The sequence below is a fragment of the Geotrypetes seraphini genome, chromosome 10 (assembly GCF_902459505.1).
Source record: "Geotrypetes seraphini chromosome 10, aGeoSer1.1, whole genome shotgun sequence".
Lineage (NCBI taxonomy): Eukaryota > Metazoa > Chordata > Amphibia > Gymnophiona > Dermophiidae > Geotrypetes > Geotrypetes seraphini.
The window spans coordinates 139,527,978-139,555,385 of NC_047093.1; the positions used below are offsets into that span (position 1 = coordinate 139,527,978).

General features: G+C 46.5%; 1 protein-coding gene across 1 annotated transcript in view; it reads left to right on the forward strand.

Moving 5' to 3' along the window:
• The window catches only part of UBE2S (ubiquitin conjugating enzyme E2 S), a 30,301-nt gene extending 3,512 nt beyond the window's left edge, over positions 1-26,789 (forward strand). Inside the window, exons 2-4 of the mRNA XM_033960026.1 lie at positions 23,638-23,785; positions 24,210-24,400; positions 26,266-26,789. Coding sequence (XP_033815917.1) covers positions 23,638-23,785; positions 24,210-24,400; positions 26,266-26,556 — 630 coding nt within the window. The 3' untranslated portion in view covers positions 26,557-26,789. The remainder of the gene's footprint in view (positions 1-23,637; positions 23,786-24,209; positions 24,401-26,265) is intronic.
• Positions 26,790-27,408: the final 619 nt, after the last annotated feature.

Consider the following 27,408-nt stretch of genomic DNA (forward strand, 5'->3'; position numbering starts at 1 on the left):
GGCCTCCAAAAACAGCATCCCCTCTGCAGCATCTTTCTATCCCTCCCATCCCCCCCGTGCAACAGAACCCACTGACTCTCCCACTGTGAATAGGCAGAGAGAAAGCCTCAGTGGGGAAGACCACGTAGCAGCCTATTCAGAATGCTGATGCCGCTGGTGCTTTAGGAGGCCTCGGAGCAGAAGTATGTCAGGTCTCATCGGGGTGGGGGTTGCTGAATTGACGAATCAGATTTTTTCAGCAAATCAGGCAGCACCAGTGTCAGGGATGGAGTCGGGGAGTGTCAGGAATATTCAGAGGGGGCCTTCGGGAGTTGATCTTAATTAGGGCTTATTTTGGGGATAGGTCTTATTTTCAGGGAAACAGGATATACATGGACCAAACATGGACCTGTGAATAGTTAGGAGAAGAGAACTTAAACCTAAGGCTGAGTTACAGGCCAGGACAACAAATTATGGCTGAGATGGTTCACAGCAAGCATAGAAAAAACTGGTAAAATAGATACAGATTTGCTTAGAGTAATTGTTTCCACATTTTTTTTCTGTCTCATAGCTAGTTTGGATGTTACCAAATTTCCATAGAGTGCTGCTAGTGAGGAGCTTTATATCAAAGTGAAATTATAAAAAAAACACAATGATGAAGAAAAAAGCCCAAACCTAAGTGGCAATTCATAGTGTGAGAACCTCAAGACTATTACTATCATAATTAATATCGTACGTATAAAAAAACCTCCATTAGTGATTACATTACACTTATACAAGGAACCGTATATGCTGGGAGGTGAGAAGCTGATATGCACGGATGGGGAGAGGGACCTTGGTGTGATAGTGTCTGAAGATCTAAAGGCGAAAAAACAGTGGCTGTTGCCAGAAGGATGCAGGCTGTATAAAGAGAGGCATAGCCAATAGAAGGAAGAAGGTGTTGATGCCCCTGTACAGGTCATTGGTAAGGCCCCACTTGGAGTATTGTGTTCAGTTTTGGAGACCATATCTGGCAAAGGACGTAAGAAGACTTGAAGCGGTCCAGAGGTGGGCGACGAAAATGATAGGAGGCTTGTGCCAGAAGACATATGAGGAGAGACTGGAAGCCCTGAATATGTATACTCTAGACTAGAGGAAAGGAGAGACAGGGGAGATATGATTCAGACGTTCAAATACTTGAAGGGTATTAACGTAGAACAAAATCTTTTCCAGAGAAAGGAAAATGGTAAAACCAGAGGACATAATTTGAGGTTGAGGGGTGGTAGATTCAAGAGCAATGTTAGGAAATTCTACTTTACAGAGAGGGTGGTGGAGAGGAAATCGGTGACTGAGTTCAAAGAAGCGTGGGATGAACACAGGATCTAGAATCAGAATATAATATTAAATATTTAACTGAGGCCAATATTGGGCAGACTTGCACGGTCTGTGTCTGTATATGGCCGTTTGGGGGAGAATGGGCTGGAGAGGGCTTCAATGGCTGGGAGGGTGTGGATGGGCTGGAGTAGGTTTTAACGGAGATTTCTGCAGTTGGAACCCAAGCACAGCACTGGGTAGAGCTTTGGATTCTTGCCCAGAAATAGCTAAGAAGAAAAAATTTAAAAAATTTAAATTGAATCAGGTTGGGCAGACTGGATGGACCATTCGGGTCTTTTTAGACTCGCGTTGCCTTCATAATCTACCGGGCTGATCAGCCTTCCTCTCCCCGACGTCAATTCTGCCGTCAGAGAGAAAGTTCCAGGCCAGCCAATCGCTGCCTGGCTGGCTGGAACTTCTCTCCGACGGCAGAATTGACGTCGGGGAGAGGAAATCTGGTAGGCCCGATGCTTCAGGAGAGAAAAATGCCATCCAAAAAAAATAGTCTGTATTTGCTCTTCCTGCCTTTCACACGCAGACCAGCAACCGACCAAGGAAGCCGATCTCTTCTTGCAGAAAGGCAGGCACAAACCGCTTCTCACTTCAGCCCAGTGGGATCTTTACCACTTCCCCTTCCTGCCCCGCGAGCAAGGCAAAAAGACCAGTCTCCCTCCTCTCTGTACTGCACCATCTGTCAGCACTGTTTGCCTTCCCTTCCACCCTGAGCGCTGGCCAGCACTCACGCTTAACTCCCTCCTCAGTATCCGGGTGCGCATGCAGCTGCTGTAGGAGACGGTGAAGAGGAGAATGCCCCAGAAAAGGTTTGGGAGAGCTTGGGGTTGCGGTGGTTTGGAGGCTGTTCCACGATGACGGCAGCAGTGGCTTTGGGAGCAGGCAGGGAGACAGAATGAAGGGGGAGCAGGGAGTCAGAAAGAAAGAAGGGGGAATGAGGTCTGGAAGCATACAGCAGGCTGAAAGAAGGGAAGAAATATTGGATGCACAGTCAAGAAGAAAGTGCAACCAGATACTCATGAATCACCAGACAACAAAGGTAGGAAAAATGATTTTATTTTCAATTTAGTGATCAAAATGTGTCCGTTCTGAGAATTTATATCTGCTATCTATATTTTGCACTATGGCCTAAACCGTAATAGTGGTTTTTAGCGCAGGGAGCCTATGAGCATCGAGAGCAACGCAGGGCATTCAGCGCAGCTTCCTACACTAAAAACCGCTATCATGGTTTAGTAAAAAGGGAGGGGGTATATTTGTCTATTTTTGTATAGTTTTTCCTGAGGTGACATTGCATAAAGTCATCTGCCTTGACCTCTTTGAAAACCTGCGGAATATAAATAATTAACATTTTCTCTGCGTACAGTGTGCTTTGTGTTTTTTAAAATTTTATTGTTGGTAGATCATTTTAACTTGGTCATTTTAAAAGTAGCTTGCAAGCCCAAAAAGTGTGGGCACCCCTGGTGTAGAGGGCATAGCATGAGAGTGTAGCACAGTAGACATAGTGTGATAATCATAGCATGAAAGATATGTATAGTAGAGTGAGAGAGAAAGGTAACAGTATGACAAAATGTGGCAAAGCATTGTCTGACAAAGCTTGATGTGGTTGGACATAGTATATATAGTAGATAGAACGGTGGGATCTTCTTGTACAGTGTAGGCTGCGTATTATATCGCAGGACGTGATTTGATAGGGTAGAGCATTATATGATGGGTAATATAGCACAGTTACTTACCGTAACAGTTGTTATCCAGGGACAGCAGGCAGCTATTCTCACAAGTGGGTGATGTCATCCGACGGAGCCTTGATGTGGACGCCTCACAAGCAGACTTGCTTGAAGAAACTCGAAGTTTTGAGTTGCCTGCACCACGCATGCGTGAGTGCCTTCCCGCCCAGCGCAGGGCGCGTCTCCTCTGTTCAGATAGCTAGCAGAGAAGCCAACCCGGGGAGGTGGGTGGGATGTGAGAATAGCTGCCTGCTATCCCTGGATAACAACTGTTATGGTAAGTAACTGTGCTTTATCCCAGGACAAGGAGGCAGGTATTCTCACAAGTGGGTGACCTCCAAGCTAACCAAAGTGGGATGGTGGGAGAATTGGCAACTTAGGAGAATACATTTTGCAATACTGTTTGGCCAAACTGTCCATCCCTTCTGGAGAAAGTATCCAGACAATAGTGAGAAGTGAGGTGGAAGGTATGAACCGAGGACCAGGTAGCAGCTCTACAAATTTCCTCAATAGGAGTAGATCTGAGGAAAGCTACAGAAGCTGCCATTGCTCTGACCCTATGGGCTGTGACTTTACTGTGAAGGGGTAATCCAGCCTGGGCATAGTAGAAAGAGATACAAGCTGCCATCCAGTTGGAGATGGTACGCTTAGAAATAGGACGTCCCAACTTGTTTGGATCATAGGAGACAAAAAGTTGAGGAGCAGTTCTGTGTGGTTTGGTGCATTCCAAATAGAAAGCCAAAGCATGTTTACAGTCCAGAGTATGAAGAGCTGATTCTCCAGGATGAGAATGAGGCTTTGGAAAAAATACTGGAAGAACAATGGATTGGTTGAGATGAAATTCAGAGACCACTTTAGGAAGGAATTTCGGATGAGTGCGAAGAACCACCTTATCATGATGGAACACTGTAAAAGGTGGATCCGCAACTAATGCTTGGAGCTCACTGACTCGTCTAGCGAAAGTGAGGCCAATGAGAAATACCAATTTCCAAGTGAGATACTTCAGATGAGCTTTGTCCATTGGTTCAAATGGAGGTTTCATCAGCTGAGTAAGAACAATATTGAGGTCCCAAACCACAGGAGGCGGTTTGAGAGGAGGATTGACATTGAAAAGTCCTTTCATGAATCTGGAAACCACAGGATGAGCAGAGAGGGGTTTCCCTTCAATAGGCTGATGGAAAGCAGCAATTGCACTAAGATGGACTCGTATTGATGTAGACTTGAGGCCAGCATGAGAAAGGTGCAACAGATAGTCCAAAACTGAAGATAAGGAGGAATGTTGAGGCTCCTTATGATGAGAAAAACACCAAGTAGAAAATCTAGTCCATTTTTGGTGATAGCATTGTCTAGTAGTAGGCTTTTGTGAAGCTTCCAAAACATCTCTCACAGATTGAGAAAACTGGAGAGGAGTTACGTTGAGATGAACCAAGCTGTCAGATGTAGAGACTGCAGGTTGGGATGAAGGAGAGATCCCTGATGCTGTGTAAGCAGAGAGGGAAAAACTGGTAGAAGGTATGGCTCCCTGCTGCTGAGTTGAAGGAGAAGGGAGTACCAGGGTTGTCTGGGCCACCGAGGAGCAACCAGAATCATGGTCGGTCTTCAGCTTGACCAGCGTCTTTTGAATGAGAGGGAATGGAGAAAACACATATAAAAAGAGATTCGTCCAGTCCAGAAGAAAAGCATCTGCCTCGAGGCGATGAGGAGTGTAGATCCTGGAGCAGAACTGAGGCAGTTTGTAGTTGTGGGAGGCTGCAAAGAGGTCTATCTGAGGCGTTCCCCACTGAGAGAAGATGTGATGAAGGGGCGTGGAATGGAGAGTCCATTCGTGAGGAAGACGACTCAAGTTGTCCACTAAGGCATTGTCTGCCCCCTGAATGTAGACAGCTTTGAGGAAGGTGTTATGGCGAATTGCCCAATCCCTAACTTTCAGAGCTTCCTGACAGAGGGAGGCAGATCCCGTGCCACCTTGTTTGTTGACATAATACATTGCGGCCTGATTGTCCGTTCGAATGAGGACTACACGGTCGTGAAGTAGATGCTAAAAAGCATTGAGAGCATTGAAAATCACCCTGAGTTCCAGTAGATTGATGTGACACTGACGATCTGTACTGGTCCAATAACCTTGAGTACGGAGATTATCTAGATGAGCCTCCCAAGCGTAAGTTGAAGAATCGGTCGTGAGAACCTTCTGATGGGGGAGCGTGTGAAAAAGTAAGCCTCTGGATAGATTGGAAGAGAGCATCCACCAGCAAAGAGACTGTGTCAGAGCAGGAGTGACCTGGATGTGTCAAGTCAGAGGGTCGGAAACCTGCGTTCATTGAGATGCCAAGGTCCACTGAGGAATTCTGAGGTGAAGTCTGCCAAAAGGAGTCACGTGTACTGTGGAAGCCATGTGACCCAGAAGGACCATCATGTGTCTTGCCGAAATGGAAGGGTGAGAGGACACTGCATGACAAAGCTGGAGAAGAGCTTCCAGACGTCATTGAGGAAGGAATGCTCTGAGTTGGATCGTGTCCAGAACGGCCCCGATGAATTGAAGAGTCTGAGAGGCTGTAGATGGGATTTGGGAAAATTGATTTCGAATCCCAGACTTTGCAGGAACCAGATAGTCCGTTGAGTCACTACGACGACACCTTGAGACGTGGAGTCTTTGATGAGCCAGTCGTTGAGGTATGGAAATACTTGAAGACCATGGTTCCTGAGAGCAGCAGCCACCACAACCAGGCACTTGGTGAAGACTCTGGGTGAGGAGGCCAGACCGAAAGGAAGTACTCTGTATTGAAAATGTAGAGTCCCCACCCGAAATCTGAGGTACTGACGGGAGGCCGGATGGATGGGAATGTGTGTGTAGGCCTCCTTGAGATCCAAAGAGCATAACCAGTCGTTCTGCTCGAGGAGGGAATAAAGCGATGCCAGGGTCAACATGCGAAACTTTTCTCTGACTAGGAATTTGTTGAGCACCCTGAGAGCCAAAATAGGTCGCAGATCGCCCGTCTTCTTCGGAACAAGGAAGTACCGGGAGTAAAAACTCTTGTTCTGCTGAGCCAGAGGAACAGGCTCGACAGCTCGAAGCTGAAGTAGAGCTTGAGCTTCCTGAAGAAGAAGGGCGGTCTGGGAGGGATTGGAAGGATACTCTCTTGGAGGATGTTCTGGAGGAACTTGATGGAATTGAAGAGAGTATCCCTCCCTGATGATGGAAAGGACCCAGAGGTCGGTAGTAACCGCCATCCATCGGTGGTAAAAATGATGGAGACGACCTCCTATAGGGGGAAAAACGGGAAATGTCAGAACGACTGATGTTATGCTCCGTTCGAGATAGTCAAAAAGGCTGAGGAGCCTTAGGTACAGCAGGTGGCTGAGGCTTTTGCTGCTTCTAGGGATGCTGCCTCTTGACAGGCTGACGAGTAGAAGGAGCCTGCTTTGGAGGAAAACGCCGCTGATAGATTTGAGGAGGGCGTGTAGGATGAGGAGGAGCTGGCTTCAGTTTCGGTCTGAGAATGGATGCAAAAGACTTCTCATGGTCCGAGAGCTTCTTGGTGGCCGCCTCTATAGACTCGTCAAAGAGGTCATTGCCAGCGCAAAGAACATTAGCCAGCCGGTCCTGTAAATTAGGATCCATGTCAATAGTACGGAGCCAAGCCAGACATCGCATGGCCACAGAGAAAGCAGTAGCTTGAGCAGACAGCTCGAAAGCATCTTAGGACAATTGAAGAAGCTGCAGCCGGAGTTGTGACAAGGATGCAAGGACTTCTTGGAATTCAAAGTGCATACGAGAATCCAGATAAGGCATGAACTTTGAAAGAATGGAAAGAAAGAACTCAAAATAGGTGATGAAATGAAAATTATAGTTGAGGACTCTGGAGGTCATCATCGAATTCTGGTAGATGCAACGACCAAATCTGTCCATCGTTTTACCTTCCCTTCCCGGAGGAACAGTGGCATACACCTGAAAAGGGTGAGAACGTTTCAAAGAAGATTCAACCAGAAGGGATTGGTGAGACAATTTAGTGTTGTCAAACCCCTTATGATGTACTGTCCTGAATCTGGAGTCCAATTTGCCTGGAACAGCTGGAATGGAATAAGGAGTTTCCAGACAGCGGACAAAGGTTTGATCCAAAAGCTTGTGGAGAGGAAGCTCGAGAGATTCAGCCGGAGGTTGAGGAAGATGCATTGTCTCGAGATACTCCTTGGAGAACTTCAAGCCAGTATCAAGTTGAAGATCCAAGTCAATTGCCATCTGACGCAGAAAAGATGAAAAAGACAGCTGATCTGCCTGGCCTCGAGAGGGACTCAAGGACTTCGAGGCAGCTTGGTCCAGCGAAGAAGGAGACCTGGATGGAGAAAAAGAACCCACCGGGTCCTCGAGGTCCGGAAGTGTAAGGGTCGATGTAGGCGGTGGAGAAAATTGAAGAAAAGGCTGCTTGCAATGAGGCGAGGCATGCCTGGATGAATGCTTCGAAGAATGCCTCGATCTATGATGAGAGGTGTGTCTCAAAGCAGGCCTCGATGATCAAAGAGAACGTGTCCCAGTCGAAGCCCCCAGAGAATGGATAGGGCTGGAGGCTGTGGAGCGAAGTAGTGGAGGCTGAGAGGAGGAATCTCGATGCACTCGCAAAGACTCTGCTCCTTGCTTCGAGTGTGAGGGTTCCAACGGAGGCATTGGCAAAGAATCTGCTCCTTGCTGTACATGCCTAGATGCCAGACCAGACACTTGCAGAGACTCTGCTCCCTGCAAAGAGTGTGCAGAAGACTGAGACATAGGAGGCGGCTCGACTGCGCGGGAGACCTCGGTATGTCCAGGCTGGATTTGTGAGATAAGCTTCGGCCCCATGGTAGTGAAGTGCTTAATGAATTGCTTCTCTAACAAGGTCTGGAACGAAGCCGGCAAGGATGGATCCGCGTCTCCAACGGGACCACCTGCACGGGCCTCGTGTTCCCTTGAGGCAGTGTGAGAGTGCTTGGACTTAGAAGCCTTAGGCACTTTAAGCACCACCGGGGGAATGGGCTGCTGCCCTATCTGACCTGAAGAGACAGAGGAAGGCATCGCAGCAGGCGTTGAAGACAGCCGGTACAAACGAAGCAGGTTTGATGAGGCTCAGAGTAGAAGGTGGAAGCCGGAAGAGCTTCGGATGAGGTCGAGGGCGAAGCACCCTTCGAGGTCGAAAGCTCCATCGAAGACTCCAGGCTGAAAAGCTGCTCCCACAGGATGCAACGACGCTTGAAAGCACGAGACTTAAGTGTTGAGCAAGGCCGGCACGATTTCGGGAGATGTTGAGGCCCAAGACACCGCAGACAGCGTCGATGAGGGTCCGTGAAGGAAATTGCGCACTGGCACTTGGAACACTTTTTGAAACCGGTTGCAGGCCGGGACATAGGCCGAAAAAGAGCCGCCGCAAGATCAAAGCCGCGGGGCTGCGGCCACGAGGCCTGCCCGGTCGAACGAACGGAAGAAATTTATTTATTTATTTTTTTTTTGAAGAAAAGAATAAAACAGCGATTCTGTAGAAAAAGAACACAAAACCGCGGACTAAAGAAAGCACAAGTGAAAACACTTCACGCAGAGAGTCGAAGACGGACTTCTCGGCTCTGCGGAAAAGTAAGAACTAAGGAGACGCGCCCTGCGCTGGGCGGGAAGGCACTTGCGCGGTGCGGGCGACTCGAAACTTCGAGTTTCTTCAAGCAAGTCTGCTTGTGAGGCGTCTGCATCGAGGCTCCGTCAGATGACGTCACCCACTTGTGAGAATACTTGCCTGCTTGTCCTGGGATAAAAAGTGCAACAGTTCATGGTATGGTTAACGAAATGCATCCGCATTTGAGACATAACATAAGAATTTATTTTTCGACCGCAATTACCGTAGAGTTCAATGCAGTTTACAAAAGACTAGGATGACAGATAAATTAGTCTTTAAGAGCTGAAAAACTTCAAAAACAGAAAAGTCTTGACTCGTGACAGCAAAGGGCTGGTGCTCTTCTTTTATAAGGTTTGGGAATTTAGGTAGGTGAATTCTCAAGGGAAGAGGTGGTTTTTATTGCCTTCCTGAAGTTCAGTAGACCTATGTGGATAGGTAGCTTGTTCCAGAGGCACGGTAGGTAGTGCACGTAAGACCTTTTTTAGGAAGTTTCAAGGTGGAGGGTGCATCCTGAGGGCGTGTGTGATCGTTTTTCTTCTTGTGAGTGAAGCGGTCTGTTTAATCCATTTGAAAGAAGAACCCGGCAAAGATCTTTGTTTCGCCAATAACCGTCAGTTGCTTCAGGGTATACAAATTGGACAACTGCACGGGCCTTTTGTAAAGGTCTGTGTCCAAATCTTAGCCTAGGATGCAACTCAAAGGGGACAGGAGCATGTTAAAGAATTCGAGGGCTGCATACCCAATGTCCTCACACCCAAATACGCACTTGGCCCAGGGAACCCTTTATAGAACAGTGCTGAGTACAGATTTTTCCCAGCGTCATTTACTGAATCCAGCACATAATGTTTATATTCATGTACAAAGATATGCAATGCTTTGTCTTTAGGTACATCTGTAGCTTGTTTAACACTAAAAGCAATTATTGATGACTAGTATTTTAGCCTGTTACATTAACGGGTGCTAGAATATATGTCTGTGTGTCTTTATTTCTGTCTCTCTCTCCCTCCCACTGCCTGTCTCTCTCCCTGGCCCCCTTTGTCTGTCTGTCTTTCTGTGTATCTCCCTGCCCCTGTGTCTTTCTTCTTTTCTTTCTGTCTCTCTTCCTCCGTCTGTCTGTCTGTCTTTCTATCTATCTGTCTCTCTCCCTGCCTCCTATGCAGCAGCATTTCTCTCCCACCACTTCCCTGTGCAGCAGCCACAGCAGGATTCCATCCACCTCCATTTCCCTCCCCTCACACCACTTCCCTGTGCAGCAGTAGCGTTTCCCCTACCCCCCCTTTCCCTTCCCATGGTCTGGCTGGCTCCCTTAGTCCCTTACCGCCCCCCCTTCCCTTCCCGCGGTCCCAACTAACCTTCCGATTCCAGCAGTGTCTGCAGCACTCTACACACTGCTGCTTTGGGGCCTTCAGTAGAAGGCCCCGAAGCAGCGTGTGTAGAGTGCTGCAGACGCTGCTTGAATCGGAAGGTTTCAGGACCCGCAGCCCTTGCCGGACCCGAATCGAGCTCTGGGTTTTGAGGGTTTTTTTTTTACGGGGGCCCAGCCGGAGCAGGAGGAGAAGCCTGGGAGGCAGGAATTAAAGTCAGTTCCAGCCCCTGCTGACGTCGCCCTGGCCAGTTCACATCCTTCAGACTTCAAGAGCCGCCGCGCGCATGCGCACTCCTACCTGCGGATCCCTACAACTCACGGAAAACGGGAGCACGCAGGTGGGAGTGCGCATGCGCGCTTAGGGCTTTATTATATTAGATAATGTAATCATATGCATGTAAATATGCTTTGTGCATACGTAGTCGTGCAGCTCTTTAAGATATTTAGGAAGCCACAGAAGCAACTGCACTCCTCTTTGAATTCCTTTAATGCAAAAAGGAGGTGTATGAAAAGATGGTTTCTGAAAATCTTGCCCTTTGTCTGCATTTCCTGCCTGAGTATCTCCTCCTCAACCCCCAAAATGAGATGTTTGATGGTGTATTTAAAAGCCATGCTGTAAACAGCTCATGTAATATACAGTGGTGCCTCACACAACGAACTTAATCCGTTCCAGGAGCAAGTTTGTTATGTGAAACGTTCGTTGTGTGAAACGCGTTTTCCCATAACAATACATGTTAAAAAAAATAATTCGTTCTGTAGCATAAAATATGCTAAGATGACATAAAAAAAGATAAATTTTTGGTTATTATTTTTATTTAGATACATCTAAAAACATAATTGTTTTTTAAAACAACACACATTTTTTAAATTTAAAGACAGACTAAGTAGAGTCTAATTTTACAGTGAGAGGGCAGAGTCTCAGCGGCAAAAACTGGGACTTAACTGTTCATTTTTTTTTTTTTCTACCGTGTTTCCCCGATGATAAGGCAGGGCCATCAAATAAGACAGCCCCCCCTTTTTAGAAAAAAATGTAAAATAAGGCACCCCCCCGCAAATAAGCCACCCACCGATACCTGCGCTTACCCGAATCGGGTGGTACGGTGGGTGACTCCGTGTGGTCCCTGGCACCCCCCGACACGATCGGGGCAAGAGGGAGCTCAAGCCCTCTTGCCCCCCCGACTCCCCGACACGATCGGGGCAAGAGGGAGCCCAAGCCCTCTTGCCCCCCCCGACTCCCCGACACAATCGGGGCAAGAGGGAGCTCAAGCCCTCTTGCCCCCCCCGACTCCCCGACACGATCGGGGCAAGAGGGAGCTCAAGCCCTCTTGCCCCCCCGACTCCCCGACACGATCGGGGCAAAAGGGAGCCCAAGCCCTCTTGCCCCGCCGATTCCCCAACTCCCCGACAATATCAGGCCAGGAGGGAGCCCAAGTCCTCCTGGCCACGGCGACCCCCTAACCCCACCCTGCACTACATTACGGGCAGGAGGGATCCCAGGCCCTCCTGCCCTCGACGCAAACCCCCCCTCCCCCCAACGACCGCCCCCCCCAAGAACCTCCGACCGCCCCCCCAGCCGACCCGCGACCCCCCTGGCCGACCCCCACGACACCCCCAACCCCCTTCCCCGTACCTTTCTGTAGTTGGCCGGACAGACGGGAACCAAACCCGCCTGTCCGGCAGGCAGCCATCGACGGAATGAGGCCGGATTGGCCCATCCGTCCCAAAGCTCCGCCTACTGGTGGGGCCTAAGGCGCCTGGGCCAATCAGAATAGGCCCGGGAGCCTTAGGTCCCTCCTGGGGGCAGGGCCTGAGGCACATGGTCGGGTTGGGCCCATGTGCCTCAGGCCCCGCCCCCAGGAGGGACCTAAGGCTCCCGGGCCTATTCTGATTGGCCCAGGCGCCTTAGGCCCCACCAGTAGGCGGAGCTTTGGGACGGATGGGCCAATCCGGCCTCATTCCGTCGTTGGCTGCCTGCCGGACAGGCGGGTTTGGCTCCCGTCTGTCCGGCCAACTACAGAAAGGTACGGGGAAGGGGGTTGGGGGTGTCGTGGGGGTCGGCCAGGGGGGTCGCGGGTCGGCTGGGGGGGCGGTCGGAGGTTCTTGGGGGGGGCGGTCGTTGGGGGGAGGGGGGGTTTGCGTCGAGGGCAGGAGGGCCTGGGATCCCTCCTGCCCGTAATGTAGTGCAGGGTGGGGTTAGGGGGTCGCCGTGGCCAGGAGGACTTGGGCTCCCTCCTGGCCCGATATTGTGTGGGGAGTTGGGGAATCGGCGGGGCAAGAGGGCTTGGGCTCCTTTTTGCCCCGATCGTGTCGGGGAGTCGGGGGGGGCAAGAGGGAACCAGGCGGAGAGAGGGCAGTTAAGCGCAGTGCCTGCGCGGAAGGATGCAGCTCGGGCGACTTCGTTGTGTGAAACGAAGTTCGTTGTACGGATCAAGACATAAAGTTCGTTGTGCGCAGCGTTCGCTGTGCGAGGCGTCCGTTATGCGAGGCACCACTGTATACGAGAGTGTCCACTTGGGGGCATAGAAATGGGTGTATGTACGTACCTCTGCATTCACTTTAGAGTGTGTAAATATATTCAGATCTGTACACAAATCAGAACAGGGAGGAGGATAGAGATTGGCAATATATGGATGACGAGGAAAGATGAAGTAACATAAATTGTCAGGTTCTCAAACTGTCCCAAGAGACCACCAGACAGTCAAGCTTTTAGAATATCCCTAACAAATATGCCTGAGAGATTTACATATATAATCTTGAAAACCCAGCTGGCTGTTGGTCCCTCAGGACAGGTTTGAGAACCTCTGGCCTAAAATCCCAAAACTAGTATGTATAGAATTAGGACGCAACCTTGTATCGTAAAATTGTACTGTAACTGTCATATTGTAACCTGTTAACTGTATTTTATGTATATTTAACCTGTAACCCGTTCTGAGCTCCCTGGGGAAAACGGGATAGAAAATAAATTATCGTAAATAAATAAAATTTGGCTGGGGGGATGGCAGTAGAAAATACTGTCTGTCTGCAATGATGGCTTCTGATGCCCCTTTTAAACCTGGCTGCCATCATTACCACAGCCCCATATTTCTGGGCCTATGGCAATAGGAGTAGATGAGTAAAAAAGTACAGTAACCACAAATGGGAAGCCTGTGGCTGGGTCTTCAGAATGCACTTGGCTTCAAAGGCCCCTCTCCTGGCTTCTGTTTTACGGCCATTATCTGTGCGTTCTGCGTTCTGCGTTTGATTCCCCCGATTGCATATGTCCAATCCAACTTTCCATTACAACACAGCATCTTTGCCAAAACGGTGTACTGTAACATATGAAATAACCTTGACAAATCATCTTTAATCGCCGCTGGAAGATATTCTGTTAGCGTTAAGAAAGGGGCCCGTTACAGCTGCCTCTGCCGGTCGCAGCATACGCCACTGGACCAGATTTGGGGCTGACAGTTACTGGTTTTATTCAAATACCAGCTTGGAATGAGTTTCCCTGTTAGGCTTTACCTGACATAAGCATCAGTAGGATTTTGTAATGAAGGGGCACATTTTGCATTTCAATGCAAGCTAAATGGTCTCCTTTTACATGTGATGAATTAGACAATCTAGCAGGACTATTGCCTCCCCCCCCAAACATTTCTGTTCACTTGTATTTTCAGCTGTTGAGTTACTTGAGTGATGAGTCACCTGCCAGTACTAGAATTTGACAGATTTGATCAGTTGATACCACCGGAAGTTCAGTAGGAAAACATTTTGAGATGTTCAAGTATGTACTCCATATTTTAAGTGATTAGCTCTATTGTGAGGCAAATGGAGAAAACTTGAGAAGTGTTTCCTCTGGTTGGTTTGGAAGGCAGGAGGGCATCCGAGGAGACAACTGCAGCGCAGCAAGAGAAATGGTGTTCATGCGCCCTGGCTTTAGAAGTGAGGTGATGATATGTGCAAAATGAACCCATTCAGAAACACTTCCCCCAGCCTTTGGATCTGTTAGCTGCGTTCTTCAGGGAGCTGGATATCTATATAAAAAGGGAAAAACCTGAGCAGTTGTGAATGTAGAAGACAAATTGGTGATGCATCACATAAGAACATAAGACTTGCCGCTGCTAGGTCAGACCAGTGGTCCATCGTGCCCAGCAGTCCGCTCACGCGGCGGCCCTCTGGTCATAGACCAGCACCCTAACCGAGACGAGCCCTACCAACGCCCGTTCTTGTTCAGCAAGAACTTGTCTAACTTTGTCTTGAATCCCTGGAGGGTGTTTTCCCCTATAACAGCCTCCGGAAGAGCGTTCCAGCTTTGTACCACTCTGGGTGAAGAAGAACTTCCTTACGTTCGTACGGAATCTATCCCCTTTCAATTTTAGAGAGTGCCCTCTTGATCTCTCTACCTTGGAGAGGGTGAACAACCTGTCCTTATCCACTAAATCTATCCCCTTCAGTACCTTGAATGTTTCGATCATGTCCCCTCTCAATCTCCTCTGTTCGAGGGAGAAGAGGCCCAGTTTCTCTAAACCATCTTAGTCGCTCTTCTCTGGACCCTTTAGAGTAGCAACGAGTCCTTCTTCATGCATGGCGACCAGTGCTGGACGCAGTACTCCATGTGAGGGCGCACCATGGCCCGGTACAGCGGCATGATAACCTTCTGGACTGAAGTGTTGATTCACGCCCCCCAGCAGGCAGCCCCTTGATCTGCTGCACCTTACGCTTTCCTCAGCTGTTCCTGCATGTAGATGTTTACTAGCTAGTAACTACTGAATCCTCAGACCTCCACAGAGTCCCACTGTTCATTATAAGAGTGGGAGTAGGGCTGTGCTTTGTGGGATCCCATCTTTTTGAATGGCTGGTGGGACCCCAGTTGGTGTACTGGATGTGCGAGGAGTGGTTAGAACAGTGGGTTGAAAACCAGGGAAAATAAGGTTAAATCTTGCTGTTTCCATTGACAGCTTGTGACTTGGGTAAATCACTTCACCCACCATTGTGTCTTTTCAGTTAATTCAGGTTATTAAGATTTTCTGAAGTAATGAGTCGAACAATAATAGGGAACTATACAATGTTACTCTGTGAATACTAACAATTTGTATATTACTAAATTTCACAGTTATTCTATCTCTATTCTCTATTCATTGATAATTTTACATTAAAATTATTACGGTGATGTGCTCAGACCTGTAACCCAATAAATAGTGAAGTCACTACAATGAGTTCAACAAGGGGACCATCATTGCAACCACCTGTCCCCGACCCTCCCTAAATGAACTTAAGGTTATTCAGATAGAAAATTTATACTTTTCTGAATGGAGAGGTTTTTGATGTTGAACTAGGTCTTGTTAAATCTCAATGGTGACTGTGTTTTAACAAATAAAGTGACAGTAAAAATCCAAAGGTGATAGTTTTTGTAGTCATCAATTCCCGTCCCCCCATTGATGACTACAAAAACTATCACCTTTGGATTTTTACTGTCACTTTATTTGTTAAAACACAGTCACCATTGAGATTTAACAAGACCTAGTTCAACATCAAAAACCTCTCCATTCAGATAAGTATAAATTTACTATCTGAATAACCTTAAGTTCATTTAGGGAGGGTCGGGGACAGGTGGTTGCAATGATGGTCCCCTTGTTGAACTCATTGTAGTGACTTCACTATTTATTGGGTTACAGGTCTGAGCACATCACCGTAATAATTTTAATGTAAAATTATCAATGAATAGAGAATAGAGATAGAATAACTGTGAAATTTAGTAATATACAAACTGAAGTAATGAGTGCCATATGGAGGTGAGGAGAGACACTGCCTCTGCACCTAAAGGTTGTGGGATCAAATCCCAGTACTTCTCCTTGTGACCCTGGGTAAGTCGCTTAATCCTCCATTGTCCCAGGTACAAAATAACTACCTGTATATATGTAAACTGCTTTGGATGTGTAGCCACAAAAAGGCTGTATACAAGTCCCGTTCCCATTTCCTCAGTGGGTCAATTTACTAATGATTGATTGCATATATTTAAAGGAGACCCACAGATTTTCAGGGAAATACCAGCTCCTCTTAGATAAACTGTAATTTGCCTTATGCTAGCAATAAAAAGGGATGCAATAACCCCAATCCACAACAAAAGCTTGCTACTGTATATCGCTTATAATTCACAAAAGAATTCTAAAGCAGTTCACAAGAAAACAAGGTGTCAAGAGAAAAATGTGGTTTATGACTCCTGTGCAAAGTGGACAGGCCTGTGATTATAAGGGATGTATCACAGGCGACAGGTCTTCATGCCTGAGCCGGCCGCACAGTTTTTCTTAATATTCATGACTTTGGTTTTAGATAGATGAGACATGACTCTCGCCTCTATTTATGGCTCTTGCGAAGAGAACTCCTCGGTCTTCATTGCTGAAGGCTCCTATAACCAACTTCTGACTTGGTATCGTGAACTATGGAAACCACAGAGGATAGCTAAAGCCTTAAGGTGTCGGGTCAAAAGCGCGCCGGGACAAAGGTGCGCCCAGACAATTGAGCGCAGTGCGGAGGTGTGTGCCGCTCAAACTTACTGTTTTTAGGGCTCCGACGGGGGTGTGTGTGGGGGGAACCTTCCCCACTTTACTTAATAGACATCGCGCCGCGTTGTGGGGGCGTTGTGGGGGGTTTGGGGGGTTGTAACCCCCCACATTTTACTGAAAACTTCACTTTTTCCCTGTTTTTAGGGAAAAAGTTAAGTTTACAGTACAATGTGGAGGGTTACAACCCCCCAAACCCCCCCTAACGCCGGCGCGATGTTTATTAAGTAAAGTGGGGGGGGTTCCCCAACAAAAACCCCCGTCGGAGCACCTAAAAACAGTAAGTTTGAGCGGCGCACGCCTCCGCGCTGCGCTCAATTGTCTGGGCACGCCTTTGTCTTTCGCACCGTTGTCTATGAACCAGCCTTAATACACCAGTCCTTAATATTATTTGCAGTGCTTTAATCCACAGTTAACAGCCAAAAAGAATGCCCAAAGTGGCTTAGGAAATGGGAAAAAAAAGGGAAATTCATAGTAAAACAGAATGTGCCACCAGCTGAAATGAAAGCAAATTGAAGAAATCATCGCAGCGCCCTGTATGGAGGGAGGTACTCATCTTGCCCGACTTTGTCCAGAGACTTCCTTGGGATATATTCCCTGCTGACTGCATTAGTGGTAATACTAGGCCCCTGAGCTTCTGTATGGGTAGCTCATGCGTTTTACTTGAGGTGTGGACTATTTGGCATAGCCTAAATCAGTAGTCTCCAATGTGCGGCCCCCAAAGTTCTCCAATTGCAGTTGGCTGGAATTCTCTTTAAATCCTGTAAAAGTGTTAATTTCAATTTTGCCCACTTGATATTGTAACCAAACAATCTCTGTCTTACCCAGGTGTCTCATTTATGGAATTTGCCACTGTTAACAATCCAAAATAAAGTGAGTTTTAAAAATGTCCTTATAGAATCAATATTGGCATTAATTTTTAATGTTTAATACCCAGTCTGAACAAGCAATTAGTAGAACCATATTTACTTGAATATAAAATGAGATTTTTGGGTCAATAAAAGGCCTAAAAATGGGTGTCTGGGTTTATATTTGAGTTCTCGCTCCCTCCCACCCCCTGATGTTCACATTCCTACCATTCATTCCTGGTAGTGCACTCCATCTTCTTCCTCCTATCAGCCCTTCCCCCCCCACACCCAAACAGGCATGGCTCACCTTCTCTCTCCCTTCCCCCACTTCACAGTGCCCCACAAGGTATACCATATTTCTCTGTTGGTTTAGCGGTGCGTTGGGGCAGGAACAGTTCCCATTCTCTCCTGCCCATTCTCTCTCAAACGTGAAAATGGCTGCTACAACTTCCAGCGGCAGTCTCAGTAGCTGTTTTTGAGAGAGCTTGAGTGCGTGGGAATTGCTCCTGCTCCAGTTCCTCATTTGACCACCAGAGAAGTACAATAGGCCTGGAGATCTGTTCTGGGGAGGGGGGGAGGCAAACTGCTGGTTTGGGGGGAATGCTGATAGGGGAACTGCTGATTCTGGGGCTCATGGTGATAGAGGAGGGACATTACTAGGAAGGAGGGTGGTAGGAACGCTTGACACTACGGGAAGGGAGGGAAAGGAATGGTGGAATTTAAATCCTTGGTTTATGTTAGCATTATAATAAAGTCCCCCAATGGGAAAATAACAAATATAATATAACCACGCTGAATTCTCCGGTCTGTGAACAACGACTGTGCGTGGGCTCCGTTTCTGAGGTCTCTTCCCAGATAAGATAAAATGTACTTTGAATAGAGTTAAATTACTAGTGCCACACTTTTTCTCTTTCCTTTATATATGGGAATATCTAGGTAATATTTTATTTATGTTAGCATTACCATTTTTCCCCTAAAAGGGGAGATGGCATCAGTTTATATTTATATTGAAACAATTTTTATTGATGACAAGAACTGAATACAAATAGCAAGCCTAAAACCTAACCCCTACCTCCCCCTCCCCTCCCCCTTTCCCAACCCAATTCCCCATCTCGGAGTAAAACACACAATAAACAAGAATTATGCCAAAGGGCATATAAGCCAAACATTAAAGCTCATTAAGAAGTAGACTGCAGCCCCTAGGCTGCAAGTGTGCCAAATAGGGACCCCAGATCTCGAAATACAATCTCTTCCCCTTCCATTTTCCACGAACATCCCGAGCTTCCCAGCATGCCAATTGATGCAGTAAATTGTGCCAGTGCCAATAGACACCTTATTGGATGTCCAGTATTGCAAAATGCACTGACGTGCCACCAGACTCGTTTTCCTATATAACAGAATCTGAGCCGTAGGCAAAGGCACAAAGGCTTTTGGGACATCCAATACCAGCTGATCAGTTTATGTTTAAATATACAGTAGAATCTCAGCTTTCCAGTATCCACAGGACTGGTGGATACCGAATAACTGTTTTTCTGGTTAATTGAGAATGTGTTAGAAACCTTGTCTAACATAGTCTTGATTCCCCCCCCCAATCCCTGAAGCACCAGCACGGCAGCGGTCCAGTCGCAAAGCCTTTCTCCCTCAAACGCCTTAGTGGCAGAAGCAGGTAGTGTCCTGAGCCTTGAACCCCTTCGCTCCCCCTCCCTCTCTTCCTTCCTTACCCAAGCACAACCAGTCAGTAGGAGGCAGCCTCAAAACAGTCTGCTTGAGGCCAGCCCCGGCACAGCCTTTTTATTAGCTTTATTGGGAAGGTTATTTTAGCGCTCTTTTAGCCTGTTTTTATGAAAACGTGTGGTGAAATTGTTTTGCTCCGTTTGCATGTTATTTCAGTTGTGTATGTTATATTATCCACTTAGTTTGTAAGCAGGGAAGAATTTTTTAAAATAAATAAAAAGGATTTAGAGCTATCTAAGAAACCTTTGAGTTGCAGTTCACATGGTATTTAAAAGAAATTAAATGAATAGTAGAAAAATTATTACTTGCAGATGGGAGGGGGGGGGTTATATGTTGTGATCTTAAGACCAGTTTCCTTATAGCTAGCAGCTATAGAAATAAGTAGTAGCAGCAAATCTGTTCAGTGTGCCTGGGAGAATTTAGCACTTCTCCAAGGCCATGCAGGACTGTAGTTCTCAAATGTGATTGACATGACTGTGACTGACAGAGCCCCCCCTCCCCCACCCCACCCCCGGTGTGGAAGCTGCCCAGTGTTTCTGACCATACATGTGCCTTTCCACCTGTTTGACTTGCATGGATCCCCTACATCTTTAATTGAAAATAGGCAGCCCCCACCATATTTAACAAAGCAGTTGCATATAACTAACTCCACTCCTCCCTCTGTTTATCCCAATTACATAGAAACATAGAAAATGACGGCAGAAAAGGGCCACGGCCCATCTGGTATGCCCACTCTAATGACCCACCCTCCATGAAGAGATCCCACATGCTTATCCCATTTTTTCTTAAAATCTGGCACGCTGCTGGCCTCAGTTACCTGTGGTGGAAGATTACATTCTCATCCAAGGGGTATACTGTGTGTCCTTTAGCACAGTGTTCTTCAACCTTTTTACACCTCTAGACCGGCAGAAATAAAATAATTATTTTGTGGACCGCCATCGGTCCGCAGACCAGCAGTTGAAAAACACTGGGCTAAGTTGTGGGCCAGACTCTGCCCATCTCTACCCAATCTCCACCCCAGACCCTGCCCCCATAGTCCTAATTGTAACACAATTTTTTCCATTCATTTTTCATATATACACACAATATAATCTTATTAACAATGCATCGATCGCACCGCACACCGGCAGTTGAAGAACACAGCTTTGGGCCTGATGTACATGCTGGCCCTATGGACCTCCAGGAAATTTCTGTGGACTGGCACCGGTCCATGAACCGGTAGTTGAAGAACATTGCTTTAGCATACCTCATTTGCCCTCTCCTCCCACCTCTCCATCCTCTACCTCAGAGCTGTGTAGATATGTGCTCGTTTTGTCTCTGATGCGCAGAGTGATAGCCTATTTTTTTGTACTGCTTTCCTGCTGTTCCCTTCATGGGAATAGCATGGGACCCTTTATTTTTTCCTATTTTCTTCCCCTCCTGTCTCTAGATTTTTGCAGTTCTTTTTGCTTCTTTTCATATAGGTTGCCTGTACTATCTCAGCAAGCTGGGGGTTAAGGATCCTATCCCATATGTCAGGTAGCAGTCAGGATGTGGCAGTGTGGGTCACCAGCCATGGCATGGTACTAGGGGTCACAAATCTGATGAGAAAAGACAGTACTCTTGCAGGGTGATGCAACTGCACGAGTAGTCTCTTCAAGATCTTCAAGATCTTCCAAGAGTGGGATACCACCTTCATGGATCTATTTCCTGCTCGTCTCAACAAGGTCCTCTGTACTTCTCCAGACTTGGAACACATGGCAGGCTAGCGTCAGATGCTTTCTTTCTTGATTGGGGGAGGGGGGTTCCTCTGGTATGCTTATCCTTCAGTCCTTTTAATAGGACAGACTCTCCTGAATCCCAAGCATGACCAGGGAACCATGATCCTTATTGGCCAAGGCACATTTGGTTCCTCTAAAGCAGGGATCTCAAAGTCCCTCCTTGAGGGCCGCAATCCAGTTAGGTTTTCAGGATTTCCCCAATGAATATGCATTGAAAGCAATGCATGCACATAGATCTCATGCATATTCATTAAGGAAATCCTGAAAACCTGACTGGATTGCGGTGCTCAAGGAGGGACTTTGAGACCCTTGCTCTAAAGAATCTCAAACTGGAGTGTTTCTGATCTTCCTTCTGCAGAATGAGGGTCTCACCTGCATCCTATACTCCAATTCCTGGCCCTTGCTGCTTGGATGTTGAATATAGAAATTGTATCCCTTTAGCTGCTTGAAAATGTTTCCAGGGTGTAGCTGGCTTCCAGGAAGGATTTCACTAATAGGTGTTAATATTTTCAAAAGGAAGATGTTTGCTGTCTTTCTTCTGCCATAACACAAAAACTGCTTGAGTACTTTCTATACCTCTATAAACCTGGTTTAAAAATCAACTTTTAAGGGTTCACCTTGGTGGAACCCATATCTGGTTGTTAGTGTTGGTTACTTTAGCTCATAGCAAATGCAATCTTACGCAGTTTCACCACAGCAGAGTGGTTCTCTGTGCACATCCTAAGTTCTTCCCTAAGGCAGTATCGAAATTCCATCTTATTTTTCCCGAAACCTCAAGCCTATCCTGATGGGTGGGAAGGCACACACGCATATGTGGCCAGGTCTGCCAAAAGCTTTCAGAAGGTGAAAGGATATGATGGACAGCATCAACGCTAGGGCTTCGTCGGTGAGAGCTTATGCTTGCTAAAGGTGAGTAACTTCACTATACTAATAAAAATAGTCAAAAGTTTGCATACTGTAAGAGTAATTGGACTATTCCTCCAATAAGAGAACTCTTTTACGACACCACATGCCAATCTATTTTCTGTCACAGCTCCCACACTGGAATACTCTCCCCACTGATCTTCATTTAGAAAACTCTTTAGATAAATTCAAATCCAAACTTAAAACGTTTCTCTTTAAAGATGCCTTTTACCTTGTAAATACTATTTCCTTTGAAATTCGGTTATCCTTTACAGAATTCTTAAGGCAACCAAAACACTTTTTTTAGAAGCAACCTCCCCAGCCTAATTGTACCTCCCTCTCCCATTTCCCTCTTATTTTTATTTTCATCTCGATGTATTTATTACCTTTTCCTTCCCATCCTTTCTGAATGTATCATGTACGTTCATGCGTAAATGTTTCCCCTTTTTTTTTAGTTTAGCCATTGTAAACCGTGTAGATACCTGTATAATAAATGGTATATCAAAAATAAAGAAAACTTGAAACATACCCTGGTTTTCAGCATTTCAAGTGGTCTTCCCCAGACATATCATAATAGTCCACCTTGGGGGGGGGGGGGGGATTAACTGCACAATTCAGAGCCTGAGTCGCTGCCAGCACAGCTGACTTCCTGCAGATGGCAGCACTCATGGCATCACTGCTTCTGAATTGCAATGCAATTTTAAAGGCTGCAATAGATGCCAGCCTTTAAAAATGCACAAAAACTGGATAGGGTTTGGTGGGATTGGAGGGAAGGGGGAGGCCTGTTCTTATAACGTGGAAGACTGTAAGACACAAAGCTGCCTACTACGCTTTATATGATAGGAATTTGGATGGGACTGCTTCAGTAATTTGCCGTTGACTTTCTACTACTGTATTTCAATAAAATGCATAAAAAACACGTTTGCGCTGTAAGATGGTACCTCATCCCCCCTCCACCCCTAGATTTAGAAGCGCATCCTTACCAGTCTTTGTCTCTGGTTGCCCCCAGAATGCAATTTTCCTAATAGCTTGTTCAAAACAGTTAAGGCCACCTGGCATTATGCAGCTGTCAGTGAGTTGCACCATGTGATGCCTGATCACGTAAAACTGGAGTGCAGACTCCACATGATGCCAAAAGGTCTTGGCTGTCCCTGAGGCTGTGTAGGGGAGACTGATCAAGGCCAAAGCAAGGTGGAACAGGAGTGGCTAACTGGTGTGGGCAAGACGGAAAAAAGTGTGATGACCCTGTCGATCTAAGCAGCTGTCCAAATTGTACGACGTGTGTGCTTGTTGGCAATGGCATACTCTGACTATCTGTCAGGCAAACCTGTGCTCTGTGGATCAAGGTGGTAGATTATATTTTCCTGATGTTTTATTGTGCCTCTTTTTTCCTTCACTGCAAAGCTGTGTTATTCTGTGGTGTTACAGATTCGGAGCAACTGTTTGTTCGTTTTGCTTTAGACCATTTGAGACTATTTGATACCCAAAGACTCCTAAGACTCCTGATGCAGGCCGGGTGGCCGAAACATGATCATGTCGAGTCGTTGAGTTGCTTTGGATGTATGAGCTAATTTGGATTAATAAAGACCATTGGATTTATCAGATGAGTTGAAAGACGCTTTTTTGTGCACCAATTTGATTGGACATTTCCACTTTGCTCTTGCCTGATGGGGGATCTCCATTGACCATTGTCTTTCAACTCAGTAAGATTCAGTCTCTCGCAAAGCAGCACAAGGCATGTGGGAAGCCTAACGTCTAATTTTCTTTTCTTTTTTAATTTCTCATGTCTTAGAATTCTAATGTGGAAAACCTGCCGCCCCACATCATCCGCCTGGTGTACAAGGAGGTGTCCACCCTTACATCAGACCCACCTGAAGGCATCAAGATCTTCCCTAATGAGGAAGATATCACTGACCTCCAAGTCACCATTGAAGGGCCAGGTAAGAGGGGCTAGAGTGGTGCTTGTTCTGTGACCCCCCCCCCCAACTAAGCTCCCCACCCATCCACCCTTTAAGTGCTTGACTTCAACTTCTTGATCTGTCCTATACAAACATTGCATGCATTCAGCTCTTAGGTTCATGACCTTGGCTTTGTAGAAGATGATGGTGGTCATGACATTGCAGGAACCGTACTCGTGTTCAAAAATAGTCAATACCTTGTTTAAAATAAATTAACCTTTCTTGTGATTGACGTCTTATAGCTCTGGCCCGGGAGAGGGTGGAGGCATGAGAGAGGGGAAAACAGTATTGCGTAACCTGAAGCCTCACCATTGTATGTGGCAGGCTGGCATCTTAGCGTGTGCCCTGATTAGTCTTCCTAAAAGTGGGGTGTGATTATGGATGTTACCCACCTCACTCTTTGCAGAGGGGACGCCGTACGCCGGAGGGATCTTCAGAATGAAACTGATCCTGGGTAAGGATTTTCCAGCCATGCCACCCAAAGGCTATTTCCTCACCAAGATCTTCCACCCCAATGTTGGGAGCAACGGTGAGATCTGTGTCAATGTTCTGAAGAAGGACTGGAAAGCAGAGCTGGGCATCAGACATGTGCTATTGGTAAGTGCAGCAGTCACATGGCATCTGAGAACCCAGAGAACCTAACATCTAACTGTGAGGTGGTTTACCTGCTTTTGGTCATTGGATATGATGGTAGAAAGATATCACAAGCCTTGTGTTTCTGAGCTCTCTAGTCCTAATAGTGACAGCCTTTTACATCCTTCTGCCCATTCCCTAAAATTCTCTAGTTCTAGCTCTGTGTCCCTATATCCATCCTCTGAGCCCACCAGTGCTTGAAGTGACAGCTTCTGTATCCCTGAGTTCATCCCTTGAACCCTCCAGTACTAGAAGTTCTTCTAAGTGATCCTCTAGTTCTATATCTGAAATAGGCCATGTCCTGGAAATCTGCCATTCTAACGCTGCCTCAGTCTTGACAGTGGACTAGGTGTCCTCGTTCTAACCCTAGGGTTATAGAAGACAATTAGTAGCCTAGAAGGCTGTTAAAGCCCATCTCTGCCCCCAGGGAATTTCTCCATTAAAGGCAACTGAAATGTTGCTGTTTCTCTTAAGGAAGACAGGGCAGCTTAGAATTCTTGACCAATTGTGAGTTCAAAGATTCTGAAAAGTATTTTTGCTTTTTTCCAATTAGCAGTGGTTTAAAGGACTTACATTTCAGAGACAGGGAAGATGAAAATTTCTATTGCTCCAAGATACATGCAGGGGTCATGCCACCTTTTCCTGCCTGCAGCTTGAATCCAGCATGTAGGGGAATTTTCACTTGCTTTCATTGCTGCAGCACCATGTATGGCAAAGCCGGGCACCCAAGCTTTACCAGCTAAAGATGGTCCTATAGCAGTAAGACTCGGAAAACCTAATAACTAATCTCCACTAGCCCTTTTGGGAATTAGTAATGAAAAATTAACATCCTCCTAATTAATGAAAAGGGCTGGGGGTAGTTCGGTGACTGCCTTCACTCCTGCTTGCCCTATTTCCCATTTTCTTTGAATGGTAGGGCAATGATTCACCCTTTTCTATGCTACCCTAATGCATATTATTATTCCTGTGTGCAGTCGAATTCAATTTATAGTATGTCTTTGATACTTTCATCAGTCTTTTCCCTGATTCTTCCCATATTTAATTATTTTTTCCCTGTCACTGTCTCTTAACCCTTTGTATACACGAGTTCTGCTTCTACCTTGTAGTATAATGTTGGCTAGCATGGGTCATCATCCTGCTAATCTCCGGGGTGCAGGTGGGGAGGAATTGTGCCCCATGATGAGGAAGGAGGCTGTTTTTGTCCATTGTGCAGACGACCTCTCCTCTGGTGGTGAATGGCTGATGGGGCCAGCAATATCCGTTCCTGCTCATTGCTACCAGCTCACTGCTGGGGCATTTATCATTCTGCTGGTGGTTGCTAAAGCTGCAGGCTCTGGTTGCTGTTCCTCTCCCCCACAGGTGAGCAGTTGGCTGATAGGTTGGCCTGGTTTGGAGAGTGTCTTCTAGATCTCCCTTGGCCTTACCATGTCTCATGTTGATACCATGTTATAACAAGCAAAGACCCTGCTTGCTCCAGCACAATTGTACAGGACTGAGCAAGGGCAGAGGAGCAAGAGATGGGGCTTTCCCTAGGGTGATGGGTATAATTTGGAGATGGGACCTGAGCCTGGGTTGGAGGGGTTAAACCTAGAACTGGCACGCTGGGGGAAGTGGCTGAGCTGTTTGATGCATTTCTGCTTCTTTGAGTCATTTCTGTGTTTAAATTATTCAGACAGTGATCATATTTTGGTTGTAGAATTTCCAGTATAAAGTGCAAATTTTGAAATTAGTTTTATGCAGAGTAACCAGGCGCTTTGAAGAGGACATCGTCTTTGTGAATAATTCCAATTTGCTTTTAATTTCTTCCCTTTCTGATTCTCCTCCTTCAGACAATAAAGTGTTTGCTGATACACCCAAACCCAGAGTCCGCATTGAATGAGGAGGCAGGGCGCCTCCTGCTGGAGAACTATGAGGAGTATGCAGCCCGAGCCCGCCTCCTGACGGAAATCCACGCCCAGGTCTGTAGCCTGCGAGCTAAAGACCAAGCAGCCACCGCTGATCCCTGCTCTTCCTCCGCTACTGGTGATGGGCCTATGGCCAAGAAACATGCCGGGGACCGTGACAAAAAACTGGCAGCCAAGAAGAAGACTGACAAGAAGAGAGCACTGCGAAGGCTTTAGGTGGGGTGGGATGGGAAGGGTGCCGAGGGGTCCGAATGAAGCCCTTGAACTCTGAAGTGTGAACTGTGGATTTTGAGGGGAGGGGAGGGAAAGAAAAGAAAAGAGCCCACTGAAGTTACTCCACATCCTTTCTTCTTTTTTTGTTTTCTTCCTTTTTTTAAGAAATGCTTTTACACTTCATTTTTCTTTTTTTGTGTTTTTTTTCAAGTTGTAAATTATTTAAATTATAAAGTCTATTAAAGATTTGTTTTTTTTTTTTTTTTCTAAGGTCTTATTTTACTCTTAATGTTTACAATGGCAGTTGGCCTTATAAATCACTGAGCAATCAGATCAAGACTTTTGGGTGTCTGCCTGGGCTCTGTGTGCGCCATTCAGATATGATGACAGAGCACCTGTTTTCACCGGGCAAGGGGCTTGAGTCTGGAGGGTGAAAGTGCTGGCTCCCTCCGGCTTTCCCAGTGCGATATGTGGAAAGCAGCAGAATATAGGGTGGACCAAAGAACTCACTTGGGAAAGGAGACTTTATTTTGGAACCAAGTGACAAATTGCTTTAGGCCTGCATCACCTCCGTGCCAGAGTGTGATTCCCCTCATTTTATCCCCTTTCTCTCTTCAGTTTGGCTCATTGGGAGCAAATGACAGAAAAGAGAGTTGGCTTTATTAAAATACTTTTATACAGAATTTAGAACATCGATCCACCCTGACCATCAAAACTAATATATTGGTTTTAACAATTCTATCCCCTCACAACCCTCGACATCCTCTGTGCTTGCTTTGTACCTTCTTAAATTCAGACACCATCTATTTTTGCCACTCATCAAATATCCTTTCCATTAAGAAATATTTTCTTAGG